The sequence below is a fragment of the Oncorhynchus clarkii genome, chromosome 4 (assembly GCF_045791955.1).
Source record: "Oncorhynchus clarkii lewisi isolate Uvic-CL-2024 chromosome 4, UVic_Ocla_1.0, whole genome shotgun sequence".
NCBI lineage: Eukaryota > Metazoa > Chordata > Actinopteri > Salmoniformes > Salmonidae > Oncorhynchus > Oncorhynchus clarkii.
The window spans coordinates 11,315,509-11,333,905 of NC_092150.1; the positions used below are offsets into that span (position 1 = coordinate 11,315,509).

General features: G+C 43.1%; 1 protein-coding gene across 1 annotated transcript in view; it reads left to right on the forward strand.

Moving 5' to 3' along the window:
• The window catches only part of LOC139407565 (ATP-binding cassette sub-family C member 8-like), a 156,411-nt gene that overhangs the window by 132,518 nt on the left and 5,496 nt on the right, over positions 1-18,397 (forward strand). The window contains exons 34-38 of the mRNA XM_071151389.1: positions 1,233-1,363; positions 1,559-1,637; positions 1,748-1,856; positions 3,213-3,316; positions 10,291-10,424. Of these exons, the coding sequence (XP_071007490.1) occupies positions 1,233-1,363; positions 1,559-1,637; positions 1,748-1,856; positions 3,213-3,316; positions 10,291-10,424 (557 nt within the window). The remainder of the gene's footprint in view (positions 1-1,232; positions 1,364-1,558; positions 1,638-1,747; positions 1,857-3,212; positions 3,317-10,290; positions 10,425-18,397) is intronic.

Here is an 18,397-nt window from a genome sequence, read left to right on the forward strand (position 1 = left end):
TGCACAACGCACACAACTGCACAACGCTCCTCAGCTCAGCAACAAAAACAATAATGGTGGCCAGCGGCGCTGTTTCCCACTACCACGGATTCTTTAAGGCTTATTCCCAACCTGGCTTGAAACGTATGAAGGACAGTGGAACATGGAACATTCCAGTATAACTTGTCGCCACAGTGCAGTTCTCTGTATTCCAATTTTCCCCCTCTCACCCATCTCAACCTCTCTCTGTCCATCTCACCTGTCTCTCCCTCTCTCTGTCCATCTCTCCCTCTCTCTGTCCATCTCACCTGTCTCTCCCTCTCTCTGTCCATCTCACCCATCTCAACCTCTCTCTGTCCATCTCACATGTCTCTTCCTCTCTCTGTCCATCTCACCTGTGTCTCCCTCTCCCTGTCCGTCTCACCCGTCTCTCCCTCTCTCTGTCCATCTCACCTGTCTCTCCCTCTCCCTGTCCGTCTCACCCGTCTCTCCCTCTCTGTCCATCTCACCTGTCTCTCCCTCTCTCTGTCCCTCTCACCTGTCTCTCCTTCTCCCTGTCCGTCTCACCTGTCTCTCATTCTCCCTGTCCGTCTCACCTGTCTCTCCCTCTCTGTCCATCTCACCTGTCTCTCCCTCTCTGTCCATCTCACCTGTCTCTCCCTCTCCCTGTCCGTCTCACCTGTCTCTCCCTCTCCCTGTCCGTCTCACCTGTCTCTCCCTCTCTCTGTCCATCTCACCGTCTCCCTGTCCGTCTCTTCCTCTCTCTGTCCATATCACCTGTCTCTCCGTCTCCCTTTCAGTCTCTTCCTCTCTCTGTCCATATCACCCGTCTCTCCCTCTCTCTGTCCATCTCACCTGTCTCTCCGTCTCCCTGTCAGTCTCTTCCTCTCTCTGTCCATCTCACCTGTCTCTTCCTCTCTCTGTCCCTCTCACCCGTCTCTCCCTCTCTCTGTCCATCTCACCTGTCTCTCCCTCTCTCTGTCCATCTCACCTGTCTCTCCCTCTCTCTGTCCCTCTCACCCGTCTCTCCCTCTCTCTGTCCCTCTCACCCATCTCTCCCTCTCTCTGTCCATCTCACCTGTCTCTCCCTCTCTCTGTCCATCTCACCTGTCTCTCCCTCTCTCTGTCCATCTCACCTGTCTCTCCCTCTCTCTGTCCATCTCACCTGTCTCTCCCTCTCTCTGTACATCTCACCTGTCTCTCCCTCTCCCTGTCCGTCTCATCTGTCTCTCCCTCTCATTCCCTCCCTCTAGCTGCATCTCAGGTGCCGGATGGCTGGCCACGGCAAGGAGAGATTCAGATCCAGAACCTGAGTGTGCGTTACGACACCACCCTGAAACCTGTCCTCAAACAAGTCAACGCACACATCAGCCCTGGACAGAAGGTAACATACAGTCACACAGAATGAATGGGGGAGTGAGAGAAAAAAATACAATTAAGGGAATTAACTGTAGCTAATGAAAGACAGCGTAGAGCAGTTTTGTGCAGTGATAGTGATGATGATGATGATGGTGAGTATGATGACGATGATGATGAAGATGATGTGCCATCAAACAAACTGTCTTCCTGTGGTTTCCAGGTTGGGATCTGTGGTAGGACAGGAAGTGGGAAGTCTTCTTTCTCCTTGGCCTTCTTCCGCATGGTCGACATGTTCGAGGGTAGACACTGCCAACTGTTACTATGACGATACTACAACTAAAGTTTTTATTGGACTATATAGGTTTATTAACTGGGTCATTTTAACATAGATGGTCTTCTCTCCAAACAGGGCGTATCATCATAGATGACATTGACATCGCCAAGCTGCCTCTGCAGACTCTGAGGTCTAGATTCTCCATCATCCTCCAGGACCCCATCTTATTCAGCGGAACCATCCGGTAAGAGAACCCCCACACTACGGTTTCATCAAGATCAGTGTTTTTCTCCTGGTTCTGGAGGAGCAACAGTGTCTTCACCATGGCCAGCACCATTACACATGATTCCATCAATCAACTCATCAGCACCATTACCCATGATTCCATCAATCAACTCATCAGCACCATTACCCATGATTCCATCGATCAACTCATCAGCACCATTACCCATGATTCCATCTATCAACTCATCAGCACCATTACACATGATTCCATCAATCAACTCATCAGCAAAACCTGTATTAGCTGATTCAGGAGTTCTGGGGCTGGGCTGGCACGAAAGCCTGTAGTACCAAGAGTGAAGAACATTGAGACAGCATACAGGAAGTTAAGCCAAAAGTATTGAGAGTAATGTTGTACTCCCAGCAGCAGCCACGCCACACTGCAGAGTGTGAGTTGTTTTACGAGGGGAAAAGAGAGACAGGCGCTACTTGTAACTGGGTCAGTTGGCCGACTGTTGAAACTTGTGAGAGTTTCAACACAGAAAGTGTCATCTTAGGAGGTGTCTGATAACCAGACGCATCTCTGGAAAAACTCAACACTAGTCATTTATTTTTGGAGCGCTCCAAAGCATTATCATGTTGCAGATGCACCGAGAACAAGCCCAACAGAAACAGAAAACAGAAATAGAAAAGTAATATAAGAAAGAATACTATGAATAGAGGATGAAACAATAGAAAACGTCCTGGCGAGAACAGTAAATAATTTATACTCCTTTCACACGGTACATGGGTGGGATTTGAAGTAGTAGGTTAGCCTGTATCAAATCCTACTGGTATAGGTTAATAAAATGTACTACTGGTCCAGTCCTATGACCCTGTGGTAAGGAGTGCGCTTGTGTGTGTGTGTGTGTGTGTGTGTTAGTTATACACTATATACTTTATATTATTAGATTAGATTATTCTAGATGCTTTTTATAATGGAGATCAAGTTTATAAATTGCCTGGCTAGGCTGATGAGACAGTGGATTGCACAGTCAGATGGAACGGAGTAAATAGGCATCATAACGCCATAGATTTAGCCGGTGGTAACTTGTGGAATAGACACCAGCTGGAATACGGTTTTAACCAATCAACATTCAGGATTAGACTCACCTGGTGTATAAACTGGATTGTGTTGGTGCTTCTACACCTGCATTGCTTGCTGTTTGGGGTTTTAGGCTGGGTTTCTGTACAGCACTTTGAGATATCAGCTGATGTACGAAGGGCTATATAAATACATTTGATTTGATTTGATATTAGATTGTTCTACTGGTCCAGTCCTATGACCCTGTTGTAAGGTGTGTGTGTACGTGTGTGTGTGTGTGTGTTTGTTTGTCAGGTTTAACCTGGACCCAGAGATGAAGGCTACAGACGATATGCTGTGGGAGGCTCTGGAGATCGCTCAGCTCAAACCTGTAGTCAAGACTTTACCAGGAGGACTGGGTAAGGAGTGTGTGTGTGTGTGCATTCATTCTCTGAAATTCTAGCTTGTTTAGCTTGGTGGAATTATTTGTATTTATTTTATTATGTATACCACCCTGCATCCCACTGCTGGCTTGCTTCTGAAGCTAAGCAGGGTTGGTCCTGGTCAGTCCCTGGATGGGAGACCAGATGCTGCTGGAAGTGGTGTTGGAGGGCCAGTAGGAGGCACTCTTTCCTCTGGTCTAAAAAAATATTCCAATGCCCCAGGGCAGTGATTGGGGACACTGCCCTGTGTAGGGTGCTGTCTTTCAGGTGGGACGTTAAAACGGGTGTCCTGACTCTCTGAGGTCATTAAAGATCCCATGGCACTTATCATAAGAGTAGGGGTGTTAACCCTGGTGTCCTCGCTAAATTCCCAATCTGGCCCTCAAACCATCACGGTCACTTAATAATCCCCAGTTTACAATTGGCTCATTCACCCCCCTCCTCTCCCCTGTAACTATTCCCCAGGTCGTTGCTGTAAATGAGAATGTGTTCTCAGTCAATTTCCCTGGTAAAATAACGGAATAAAATAAAATTTAACTAGGCAAGTCAGTTAAGAACAAATGTATATTTACAATGACAGCCTCCTGCGGGGGCTGGGATTCAAAATAAAAATAATTTTAAAATATAGGACAAAACACATCACAACAAGAGAGATAACACTACATAAAGAGACACCTAAGTCAACAACATAGCATGGAAGCAACACAACATGACAACATGGTAGCAGCACAAAACAGGGCACAAACATTATTGGGCACAGACAACAGCACAAAGGGCAAGAAGGTAGAGACAACAATTACATCACACAAAGCAGCCACAACTGTCAGTAAGAGCGTCCATGATTGAGTCTTTGAATGAAGAGACTGAGATAAAAAGGTTCAGTTTAAGTGTTTGTTGCAGCTCGTTCCAGTCGCTAGCTGCAGCCAACTGAAAAGAGGAGCGACCCAGGCATGTGTGTGCTTTGGGGACCTTTAACAGAATGTGACTGGCAGAACGGGTGTTGTATGTGGAGAATGAGGGCTGCAGTAGATATCTCAGACAGGGGGGAGTGAGGCCTAAGAGAGTTGTATAAATAAGCATCAATCAATTCTACATCGACCGAGGATGAAGGGTCACCATTATGTAGAATATAATAAACTATATTCATCAATCGGACTTCAATGTTTTGTGAATAAATGCAACAGGCCCTGTGCATCTCTGGAGGAATCTAGTCCAGGTAGGGAGCCTTACGTCACCTCTCAGTATCAACATGTGTCTATCTATCACTAGAATCAACATGTGTCTATCTTGCACCATTATTCAATTATTCAGAGTCTAGGTACAAATAGCTAATCCTGGCAACCAGTGTTCTAGCATGAGGTTGAGTCAAGTAGACCAGGGATGTCAAGAAGGAACACAAGCATGTACTATGTGTAGTGAAAATAACTACCAATAAACCTACCAAAGTTTGAACGTATAGTCAATCAAATAATTACTGTTAAACAAGGAATGCATCTACTCAATTCAACTAATAGGATTTATTAGTCACGAAATAATTAACACTCAAACAATTAGTGTACATGAAATACATTACAAAATACCCAGAGTAAATGACTATCAACTAAATAAGACTTCACGTGGTTCCGCTTCTTCAATTCAGAATAATCAAAGAGAAAAAAATTCTACCAAATTCTAACAGGAAGTCACGCCCAACCTGAACGAACATGTCTTAGCACTTTGCTAGTGAAAACACAAAAGGCAAGAACACATTCATTCTTGGATCTAATCATCACAATTCTTATCTAAATGATAGGCGTGCACCCATGTGTCGGCCCTCTTTGAACTGACCGCCGTCCGGCAGACAGAATAACCCTGTAACAATAGCACTTACACAATAAGATGGCGCCGGACTGGCTGGTTACCATTTTGAAAGCTCCAACCTAACTTTGTTATTTTGTGATTATTTTGTACTTTATTTTCCCAAAATGTATCCTCTATTATTTATTACAATCGACAAGTGCTTTTGAACATCAGATCGGCAGTTACCTCAATTCCAGCTTCATCTTATCTGCCCTGGTCTCGACTTACAGTATATACACCTCATGGCTATTCAACTCAATGGATTCTCCATTCACAGGGCGGACAGGACAGTGGAGTTAGGGAAATCGAGGAGGGGAGGGGTTTGCCTCTTCATCAACAGGTGTACTGATTCGAGCAGTGCAAGTGTCGACCCATTGTTCACCCGTCTTGGAATACCTGATGGTCAAATGCCGACCCTTCCACCTCCCGAGGGAGTTTTCAGCCGTTATCATGACTGTTGTAGACATTCCACTTCAGGATAAGAAAAATAACAAGCTGGTACTTCACAAACTGTATGAGGCAATAAACAAGCAGGAAAACGTACATCCAAAAGCTGGTTCTGGTTGCCGGCAATTTGAATTCCACATCATTAATGACACGCGATACTCAATATCCATCAACACGTCTCCCTCGCCACTAGCGGTGATAAAGTCCTAGACCACAGTTTTTCTACCCACAAGCAATTATACAAGGCCCTCCCTCGTCCGCCATTCAGCAAATCAGAGCATGACTCCATACCCCTGCTTCCTGTTTACAAGCAGAAGCTCAAACAGGAATTACCCTTGACTTGCTCCATTGAGAAATGGTCTCCAGAATCAGAGATTATCCTAGAGGACTGCTTTACTAGCGCTGATTAGAATATGTTTCAGGACTCTGCCAATAACATTGACAAGCTGACCACCTCCATCTTTATTAGCTTTATTAGGAAATGCAACGACAACGTTGTCCACACATTGAAGGTTCACTTCTTTCCCAATGAAAAGCCCTGGATTAACACGGAGGTTGGCCCTAAACTAAAGGACAGGGATAGTTCACACAGGGCTATCACAGACAACCCTGAGGCTACGGCTGAGGACAGGAGCAAGTACAACAAGTCAAAAGGACAAGAAGGTAGAATCCTATTACGCAGGCTTCACTGACCGCCGCACAAGGCTGGGGTTACAGTCCATTACGGATGAAAAAGATCTGCCCAACGATGCCTCTCTACCAGACGAACACAATGCATTTTATGCATGCTTTGACCAACATCGTGCCGGGTGTGAGATCCAAGGGGACGTGAGTAAAGTCAGGTCAATACCTGCATGGCTGCAGGACTCCGTATTCCAGGGCCGTTCTCAGAGCATGCGCAGAACAGCTGGCAGGTATATTCAAAGTCATTTTCAATCTCTTCTTGGCCCAGTTGTTAGGCAGAGCAACACAGGGAAAGCCAAGAGCAGACAGATGAGGAAACAGGGATGAATGAACCAAAGTTTTTATTGTTACACAGAGAGATATGTTGTGCAGATCTGGGGAAGCTCAGATGAGTTGCAGAAAAAACAGATGTGGAGAACGAGGTCGTAAAGACAGTGTAAACTGCAATGAGAGGATAAACGGTGTCAGGCAGGGAAACAGGCAGAGTAACAGGATCTTGAATAATAATAAATGGCTAGAATCATATACTGACTGAGCAGAGATTATGATCTGGCAGAGTGGAATTGGCAGGACTGAGTATTTGTAGAGGTCTTGATTATGGAACGAGTTGCAGCTGGTAGGGATCTGCTCTGACTCCAACCACACAATGAGAGAGAGAGAGAGAGAGAGAGAGAGAGAGAGAGAGAGAGAGAGAGAGAGAGAGAGAGAGAGAGAGAGAGAGAGAGAGAGAGAGAGAGAGAGAGAGAGAGAGAGAGAGAGAGAGAGAGAGAGAGAGAGAGAGAGAGAGAGAGAGAGAGAGAGAGAGAGAGAGAGAGAGAGAACAGGGGGAGTAATTGCAGGTCAAGAAGACTGTAATCCTCACATGTCTGTAATCCTCACATGTTTTAAGGTGACCACCATCATCCCTGTTCCCAAGGGGGGCTCCACATTTATACTGACTCGACACACAGCCACTCATATACAATCATCATATACACTGCTGCTACTCTGTTTATTATATATCCTGATACCTAGTCACCTTAACATTCTACATATTTACCTCTATCACTCCACATTGTCAATATGGACTGACCCTGTATGTAGCTTTCTTATTTATCATGTTTTTCTTCTTTTTATATATTGTGTGTTTTTTTTCTACCTTGTTATTGATTACTGCATTGTTATTGATTACTGCATTGTTCTAAGTTTTAATGTCATATGTATAGTTGAAGTCGGAGGTTTACATACACTTAGGTTGGAGTCATGTAAACTCGTTTTTCAACCACTCCACAAATTTCTTGTTAACAAACTATAGTTTTGGCAAGTAGGTTAGGACATCTACTTTGTACATGACACAAGTCATTTTTCCAACAATTGTTTACAGACAGATTATTTCACTTATAATTCACTGTGTATCACAATTCCAGTCGGTCAGAAGTTTACATACACTAAGGTGACTGTGCCTTTAATTAAACAGCTTGGAAAATTCCAGAAAATTATGTCATGGCTTTAGAAGCTTCTGATAGGCTAATTGACATAATTTGAGTCAATTGGAGGTGTACATGTGGATATATTTCAAGGCCTACCTTCACACTCAGTGCCTTGTTGCTTGACATCATGGGAAAATCAAAAGAAATCAGCCAAGACCTCATAAAAAAAATTGTAGCCCTCCACAAGTCTGGTTCATCCTTGGGAGCAATTTCCAAATGCCTGAAGGTACCACGTTCATCTGTACAAACAATAGTACTCAAGTATAAACACCATGGGACCACGCAGCCGTCATACCGCTCAGGAAGGAGACACGTTCTGTCTCCTAGAGATGAACATACTATGGTGTAAAAAGTGCAAATCAATCCCAGAACACCAGCAAAGGACCTTGTGAAGATGCTGGAGGAAACAGGTACAAAAGTATCTATATCCACAGTAAAACGAGTCCTACATCGACAAAACCTGAAAGGCCGCTCAGCAAGGAAGAAGACACTGCTCCAAAACCGCCATTAAAAAGCCAGACTACGGTTTGCAACTGCACATGGGGACAAAGATTGTACTTTTTGGAGAAATGTCCTCTGGTCTGATGAAACAAAAATAGAACTGTTTGGCCATAATGATCATTTGTTATGTTTGGAGGAAAAAGGGAGGCTTGCAAGCCGAAGAACACCATCCCAACCATGAAGCACAGGGGTGGCAGCATCATGTTCCGGGGTGCTTCACAAAATAGATGGCATCATGAGGTAGGAAAATTATGTGGCTGTATTGAAGCAACATCTCAAGACATCAGTCAGGAAGTTAAAGCTTTGTCGCAAATGGGTCTTCCAAATGGACAATGACCCAAAGCATATATCCAAAGTTGTGGCAAAATGGCTTATTATGGACAACAAAGTCAAGGTATTGGAGTGGTCATCACAAAGCAATGACCTCATTCCTATAGAACATATGTGGGCAGAACTGAAAAAGCGTGTGTGAGCAAGGAGTCCTTCAAACCTGATTCAGCTCTGTCAGGAGGAATGGGCCAAAATTCACCCAAATTATTGTGGGAAGCTTGTGGAAGGCCACCTGAAACGTTTGACCCAAGTTAAACAATTTAAAGGCAATGCTACCAAATACTAATTGAGTGTATGTAAACTTCTGACCCACTGGGAATGTGATGAAAGAAATAAAAGCTCAAACAAGTAATTCTCTCTACTATTATTCTGACATTTCACATACTTAAAATAAAGTGGTGATCCTAACTGACCTAAGGCAGGGAATTTTTACTTGATTAAATGTCAGAAATTGTGAAAAACTGAGTTTAAATATAGTTGGCTAAGGTGTATGTAAACTTCCGACTTCAACTGTACAAGTCCAATTGAATGCCTTTCTTACAAGCTCTAATCCCAACAATGCAGTAATCAAAAACAATGTAATTCTAAAAATAACAAGGTAGAACAAAAAAACACAAGATATAACAAATAAGAAGAACAACACGATAAAGTAAATTGTTGGGGTTGGAGCTGGCAAGAAAGGAATTTCACTGTACTTGTGCATGTGACATTAAAATACTTGAAACTATAAAACAGATCACAATTCGTAGCTCTTTATGAACTCATCAAACAATCCAAACTAGGCTATTTAATTCACAGTAAAATTAATTTAGTCAATACAAGTTTCCATCAGTCTTCACACTTCTCCTGGTGTCAGTGACCCTCGGACTTCATGGGAACGTCTATTCCTGGAAAATTGAGATGCAAATATACAGCCATACATCTAAACGATGTATTGATTCCTCAGCGCCACCAAGTTGCGAGTATCACTTTATCTCATTCTTCCACTACACTTGTTCAGAGATATGAGCTGAGAGCTGGTGCTTAATGATATATAGATGTGTCGGTCTCATGTCCATCACTGGAACAGTAGATCTGTGCAGCACCCGCTCTGACTTGACCCCAGATGAACCTTTTCTGAGAGATGGAGTGGGTTTGAGAGCAGTGGTGACCTGACCAATCTCTAATCCTCTCATACATTGCCTGATCAGTTGGAACATGTGGCATTTAGCTCTAGGCTTTATAGCTGTCCTGACATCACAGTCTACTATCTCTAGCCTTGAGAGTAGACTCTGTGTTAGGACAGTTAGTTCTAGCCTTGAGAGTAGACTCTGTGTTAGGACAGTTAGTTCTAGCCTTGGGAGTAGACTCTGTTAGGACAGTTAGTTCTAGCCTTGAGAGTAGACTGTGTGTTAGGACAGTTAGTTCTAGCCTTTAGAGTAGACTCTGTGTTAGGACAGTTAGCTCTAGCCTTTAGAGTAGACTCTGTATCGTGACTGCCAGGTAAAAGGAGGTCAATTCACTTGACTGAGTTGACAAATCCATATTCATGGGGTCAAGCACAAGTTGAACAACATTTATGTGATGTAACGTCATTGTAATAGAAATCTCAGGCTCATGATAGGTAAGGTGTAGTACAGTAGCGTCAGTCCAGTATTATAAAACAATGTGTTGAAGGTGATGATATTTGTTGTGTTTCAGACGCCATGGTGACGGAGGGAGGGGAGAACTTCAGCCAGGGCCAGAGACAGCTCTTCTGTCTGGCCAGAGCCTTCGTCAGGAAGTCTAGCATCCTCATCATGGATGAAGCCACAGCCTCTATAGACATGGCCACGGTGAGGCAGAAGTGTGTGTGGAGAAGGTGTAGGATGATGGTTAAAAGGAGGAGAGGGGGAGGTGTAGGAGGATGGTTAAAAGGAGGAGAGGGGGAGGTGTAGGATGATGGTTAAAAGGAGGAGAGGGGAGGTATAGGATGATGGTTAAAAGGAGGAGAGGGGGAGGTGTAGGATGATGGTTAAAAGGAGGAGAGGGGGAGGTGTAGGATGATGGCTCAAAGGAGGAGAGGCGGGGGTGTAGGATTTAAAAGAGGATAACGTCATTATTCTATAGATGGATGGGGACAATAGAAGTATATTGAAAGGGGGAAGGAGGAGAAGAGAGGCCTAGGGGAACAGTGGGAGCGGAAGTGAATTAATGGGTGCTTGCTAAATAGGTTAATTTCACCCCTGCACACACACATGCACACATACACACACACTCAGACACACACACACGTTCACATGCACATTCACACACAGTCACACTTTAAGGACCTGTCACAACAAGGGACTGCACTGCCTCCCAGTAACACAGGAGTAACTCTGAGTAAATGGAGCATATCTTAAACAGCTTACTACAGGTCTGCAGAGTGATTGGACAGAATTCAGGAGTCAGGAGAAGTGATGCTTTGGTTTGACATAAAGGTTGAGGTGTGGGGAAATTCTGGTAACTAGAGAATCCTTGCATTGATAGTGAGTTTCGATCTTTGAATACTCCAATTATCTTGTGATTCTTTGGTATTATTGCGTTTAAAACACACATATGGCAATATAAAACGTGTTTCAATCAAATGGGCATGATGAGGGAATTAAGTCAAGGTCAGAATACGGCTTGTCTGTAGACACACCTCCGCCACACCTCTATTTCTTTGATCTCCACCCCTAATGAATAGTGGGTAAATAGCATGCTATTCAAATGCTAAAGTTCAAGGTCAGAATACATTTAAAGAGAAAAGTGCATAAAAAGTGAATTACGTTTCATTTACACGTGCCTAATTTGGGTCAAGACTCCCCCCATAGTGAGTATTTTTTAAGTACGGTGTACTCAAGGATACAGTGCCTTGAAAAAGTATTCATCCCCCTTGGCGTTTTTCCTATTCTGTTGCATTACTTTTTTTATTATTATTATTTTTTTATTCCACCTTTATTTATCCAGGTAGGCTAGTTGAGAACACCTTTATTTATCCAGGTGGGCTAGTTGAGAATACCTTTATTTAACCAGGTGGGCTAGTTGAGAACACCTTTATTTAACCAGGTAGGCTAGTTGAGAACACCTTTATTTAACCAGGTGGGCTAGTTGAGAACACCTTTATTTATCCAGGTGGGCTAGTTGAGAATACCTTTATTTAACCAGGTGGGCTAGTTGAGAACACCTTTATTTAACCAGGTGGGCCAGTTGAGAACACCTTTATTTATCCAGGTGGGCTAGTTGAGAACACCTTTATTTATCCAGGTGGGCTAGTTGAGAACACCTTTATTTATCCAGGTGGGCTAGTTGAGAATACCTTTATTTAACCAGGTGGGCTAGTTGAGAACACCTTTATTTAACCAGGTAGGCTAGTTGAGAACACCTTTATTTAACCAGGTGGGCTAGTTGAGAACACCTTTATTTATCCAGGTGGGCTAGTTGAGAATACCTTTATTTAACCAGGTGGGCTAGTTGAGAACACCTTTATTTAACCAGGTGGGCCAGTTGAGAACACCTTTATTTATCCAGGTGGGCTAGTTGAGAACACCTTTATTTATCCAGGTGGGCTAGTTGAGAACACCTTTATTTATCCAGGTGGGCTAGTTGAGAACACCTTTATTTAACCAGGTGGGCCAGTTGAGAACACCTTTATTTATCCAGGTGGGCCAGTTGAGAACACCTTTATTTAACCAGGTGGGCCAGTTGAGAACACCTTTATTTATCCAGGTGGGCTAGTTGAGAACACCTTTATTTAACCAGGTGGGCCAGTTGAGAACACCTTTATTTAACCAGGTAGGCTAGTTGAGAACACCTTTATTTATCCAGGTGGGCTAGTTGAGAATACCTTTATTTAACCAGGTAGGCTAGTTGAGAACACCTTTATTTAACCAGGTGGGCTAGTTGAGAATACCTTTATTTAACCAGGTGGGCTAGTTGAGAACACCTTTATTTATCCAGGTGGGCTAGTTGAGAACACCTTTATTTATCCAGGTGGGCTAGTTGAGAATACCTTTATTTATCCAGGTAGGCTAGTTGAGAACACCTTTATTTATCCAGGTGGGCTAGTTGAGAACACCTTTATTTATCCAGGTGGGCTAGTTGAGAATACCTTTATTTATCCAGGTAGGCTAGTTGAGAACACCTTTATTTATCCAGGTGGGCTAGTTGAGAATACCTTTATTTATCCAGGTAGGCTAGTTGAGAACACCTTTATTTATCCAGGTGGGCTAGTTGAGAATACCTTTATTTAACCAGGTGGGCTAGTTGAGAACACCTTTATTTATCCAGGTAGGCTAGTTGAGAACACCTTTATTTATCCAGGTGGGCTAGTTGAGAATACCTTTATTTAACCAGGTAGGCTAGTTGAGAACACCTTTATTTAACCAGGTGGGCTAGTTGAGAACACCTTTATTTATCCAGGTGGGCTAGTTGAGAACACCTTTATTTATCCAGGTGGGCTAGTTGAGAATACCTTTATTTAACCAGGTGGGCTAGTTGAGAATACCTTTATTTATCCAGGTGGGCTAGTTGAGAATACCTTTATTTAACCAGGTGGGCTAGTTGAGAATACCTTTATTTAACTAGGTGGGCTAGTTGAGAACACCTTTATTTATCCAGGTGGGCTAGTTGAGAACACCTTTATTTATCCAGGTGGGCTAGTTGAGAATACCTTTATTTAACCAGGTAGGCTAGTTGAGAACACCTTTATTTATCCAGGTGGGCTAGTTGAGAACACCTTTATTTATCCAGGTGGGCTAGTTGAGAATACCTTTATTTAACCAGGTAGGCTAGTTGAGAACACCTTTATTTATCCAGGTGGGCTAGTTGAGAACACCTTTATTTAACCAGGTGGGCTAGTTGAGAATACCTTTATTTAACCAGGTAGGCTAGTTGAGAACACCTTTATTTAACCAGGTAGGCCAGTTGAGAACACCTTTATTTATCCAGGTGGGCTAGTTGAGAACACCTTTATTTATCCAGGTGGGCTAGTTGAGAACACCTTTATTTATCCAGGTGGGCTAGTTGAGAACACCTTTATTTAACCAGGTAGGCTAGTTGAGAACACCTTTATTTATCCAGGTGGGCTAGTTGAGAACACCTTTATTTATCCAGGTGGGCTAGTTGAGAATACCTTTATTTAACCAGGTGGGCTAGTTGAGAATACCTTTATTTATCCAGGTGGGCTAGTTGAGAATACCTTTATTTAACCAGGTGGGCTAGTTGAGAATACCTTTATTTAACCAGGTGGGCTAGTTGAGAACACCTTTATTTATCCAGGTGGGCTAGTTGAGAACACCTTTATTTATCCAGGTGGGCTAGTTGAGAATACCTTTATTTAACCAGGTAGGCTAGTTGAGAACACCTTTATTTATCCAGGTGGGCTAGTTGAGAACACCTTTATTTATCCAGGTGGGCTAGTTGAGAATACCTTTATTTAACCAGGTAGGCTAGTTGAGAACACCTTTATTTATCCAGGTGGGCTAGTTGAGAACACCTTTATTTAACCAGGTGGGCTAGTTGAGAATACCTTTATTTAACCAGGTAGGCTAGTTGAGAACACCTTTATTTAACCAGGTAGGCCAGTTGAGAACACCTTTATTTATCCAGGTGGGCTAGTTGAGAACACCTTTATTTATCCAGGTGGGCTAGTTGAGAACACCTTTATTTATCCAGGTGGGCTAGTTGAGAACACCTTTATTTAACCAGGTAGGCTAGTTGAGAACACCTTTATTTATCCAGGTGGGCTAGTTGAGAACACCTTTATTTATCCAGGTGGGCTAGTTGAGAACACCTTTATTTATCCAGGTGGGCTAGTTGAGAACACCTTTATTTAACCAGGTGGGCTAGTTGAGAACACCTTTATTTAACCAGGTGGGCTAGTTGAGAACACCTTTATTTATCCAGGTGGGCTAGTTGAGAACACCTTTATTTATCCAGGTGGGCTAGTTGAGAACACCTTTATTTATCCAGGTGGGCTAGTTGAGAACACCTTTATTTATCCAGGTGGGCTAGTTGAGAACACCTTTATTTATCCAGGTAGGCTAGTTGAGAACACCTTTATTTAACCAGGTGGGCTAGTTGAGAACACCTTTATTTATCCAGGTGGGCTAGTTGAGAACACCTTTATTTATCCAGGTGGGCTAGTTGAGAACACCTTTATTTATCCAGGTGGGCTAGTTGAGAACACCTTTATTTATCCAGGTGGGCTAGTTGAGAACACCTTTATTTAACCAGGTGGGCTAGTTGAGAACACCTTTATTTAACCAGGTGGGCTAGTTGAGAACACCTTTATTTATCCAGGTGGGCTAGTTGAGAACACCTTTATTTATCCAGGTGGGCTAGTTGAGAACACCTTTATTTATCCAGGTGGGCTAGTTGAGAACACCTTTATTTATCCAGGTGGGCTAGTTGAGAACACCTTTATTTATCCAGGTAGGCTAGTTGAGAACACCTTTATTTAACCAGGTGGGCTAGTTGAGAACACCTTTATTTATCCAGGTGGGCTAGTTGAGAACACCTTTATTTATCCAGGTGGGCTAGTTGAGAACACCTTTATTTATCCAGGTGGGCTAGTTGAGAACACCTTTATTTAACCAGGTAGGCTAGTTGAGAACACCTTTATTTATCCAGGTGGGCTAGTTGAGAACACCTTTATTTATCCAGGTAGGCTAGTTGAGAACACCTTTATTTATCCAGGTAGACTAGTTGAGAACACCTTTATTTATCCAGGTAGGCTAGTTGAGAACACCTTTATTTAACCAGGTGGGCTAGTTGAGAACACCTTTATTTATCCAGGTGGGCTAGTTGAGAACACCTTTATTTAACCAGGTGGGCTAGTTGAGAACACCTTTATTTATCCAGGTGGGCTAGTTGAGAACACCTTTATTTATCCAGGTGGGCTAGTTGAGAACACCTTTATTTATCCAGGTGGGCTAGTTGAGAACACCTTTATTTATCCAGGTGGGCTAGTTGAGAACACCTTTATTTATCCAGGTAGGCTAGTTGAGAACACCTTTATTTAACCAGGTGGGCTAGTTGAGAACACCTTTATTTATCCAGGTGGGCTAGTTGAGAACACCTTTATTTATCCAGGTGGGCTAGTTGAGAACACCTTTATTTATCCAGGTGGGCTAGTTGAGAACACCTTTATTTATCCAGGTGGGCCAGTTGAGAACACCTTTATTTATCCAGGTGGGCTAGTTGAGAACACCTTTATTTAACCAGGTAGGCCAGTTGAGAACACCTTTATTTAACCAGGTAGGCCAGTTGAGAACACCTTTATTTAACCAGGTGGGCCAGTTGAGAACACCTTTATTTAACCAGGTAGGCCAGTTGAGAACACCTTTATTTAACCAGGTGGGCTAGTTGAGAATACCTTTATTTAACCAGGTAGGCTAGTTGAGAACACCTTTATTTAACCAGGTGGGCCAGTTGAGAACACCTTTATTTAACCAGGTGGGCTAGTTGAGAACACCTTTATTTATCCAGGTGGGCTAGTAGAGAACACCTTTATTTAACCAGGTAGGCTAGTTGAGAACACCTTTATTTATCCAGGTGGGCTAGTTGAGAACACCTTTATTTAACCAGGTGGGCTAGTTGAGAACACCTTTATTTATCCAGGTGGGCTAGTTGAGAACACCTTTATTTAACCAGGTGGGCTAGTTGAGAACACCTTTATTTAACCAGGTGGGCTAGTTGAGAACACCTTTATTTATCCAGGTGGGCTAGTTGAGAACACCTTTATTTATCCAGGTGGGCTAGTTGAGAACACCTTTATTTATCCAGGTGGGCTAGTTGAGAACACCTTTATTTAACCAGGTGGGCTAGTTGAGAACACCTTTATTTATCCAGGTAGGCCAGTTGAGAACACCTTTATTTATCCAGGTGGGCTAGTTGAGAACACCTTTATTTATCCAGGTGGGCTAGTTGAGAACACCTTTATTTATCCAGGTGGGCTAGTTGAGAACACCTTTATTTATCCAGGTGGGCTAGTTGAGAACACCTTTATTTATCCAGGTGGGCTAGTTGAGAACACCTTTATTTATCCAGGTGGGCTAGTTGAGAACACCTTTATTTATCCAGGTGGGCTAGTTGAGAACACCTTTATTTATCCAGGTGGGCTAGTTGAGAACACCTTTATTTATCCAGGTGGGCTAGTTGAGAACACCTTTATTTAACCAGGTGGGCTAGTTGAGAACACCTTTATTTATCCAGGTGGGCTAGTTGAGAACACCTTTATTTATCCAGGTGGGCTAGTTGAGAACACCTTTATTTATCCAGGTAGGCCAGTTGAGAACACCTTTATTTATCCAGGTGGGCTAGTTGAGAACACCTTTATTTATCCAGGTGGGCTAGTTGAGAACACCTTTATTTAACCAGGTGGGCCAGTTGAGAACACCTTTATTTATCCAGGTGGGCTAGTTGAGAACACCTTTATTTATCCAGGTAGGCTAGTTGAGAACACCTTTATTTATCCAGGTGGGCTAGTTGAGAACACCTTTATTTATCCAGGTGGGCTAGTTGAGAACACCTTTATTTATCCAGGTAAGCCAGTTGAGAACACCTTTATTTATCCAGGTGGGCCAGTTGAGAACACCTTTATTTATCCAGGTGGGCCAGTTGAGAACACCTTTATTTATCCAGGTGGGCCAGTTGAGAACACCTTTATTTAACCAGGTAGGCTAGTTGAGAACAAGTTCTCATTTACAACTGCGACCTGGCCAAGATAAGACATAGCAGTGTGAACAGACAACACAGAGTTACACATGGAGTAAACAATTAACAAGTCAATAACACAGTAGATAAGACATAGCAGTGTGAACAGACAACACAGAGTTACACATGGAGTAAACAATTAACAAGTCAATAACACAGTAGAAAAAAGGGGAGTCTATATATACATTGTGTGCAAAAGGCATGAGAAGGTAGGCAAATAATTACAATTATGCAGATTAACACTGGAGTGATAAATGATCAGATGGTTATGTACAGGTAGAGATATTGGTGTGCAAAAGAGCAGAAAAATAAATAAATAAAAACAGTATGGGGATGAGGTAGGTGAAAATGGGTGGGCTATTTACCAATAGACTATGTACAGCTGCAGCGATCGGTTAGCTGCTCAGATAGCAGATGTTTGAAGTTGGTGAGGGAGATAAAAGTCTCCAACTTCAGCGATTTTTGCAATTCGTTCCAGTCACAGGCAGCAGAGAACTGGAACGAAAGGCGGCCAAATGAGGTGTTGGCTTTAGGGATGATCAGTGAGATACACCTGCTGGAGCGCGTGCTACGGATGGGTGTTGCCATCGTAACCAGTGAACTGAGATAAGGCGGAGCTTTACCTAGCATGGACTTGTAGATGACCTGGAGCCAGTGGGTCTGGCGACGAATATGTAGCGAGGGCCAGCCGACTAGAGCATACAAGTCGCAGTGGTGGGTGGTATAAGGGGCTTTAGTGACAAAACGGATGTCACTGTGATAAACTGCATCCAGTTTGCTGAGTAGAGTGATAGAAGCAATTTTGTAGATGACATCGCCGAAGTCGAGGATCGGTAGGATAGTCAGTTTTACTAGGGTAAGTTTGGCGGCGTGAGTGAAGGAGGCTTTGTTGCGGAATAGAAAGCCGACTCTTGATTTGATTTTCGATTGGAGATGTTTGATATGGGTCTGGAAGGAGAGTTTAGAGTCTAGCCAGACACCTAGGTACTTATAGATGTCCACATATTCAAGGTCGGAACCATCCAGGGTGGTGATGCTGGTCAGGCGTGCGGGTGCGGGCAGCGAACGGTTGAAAAGCATGCATTTG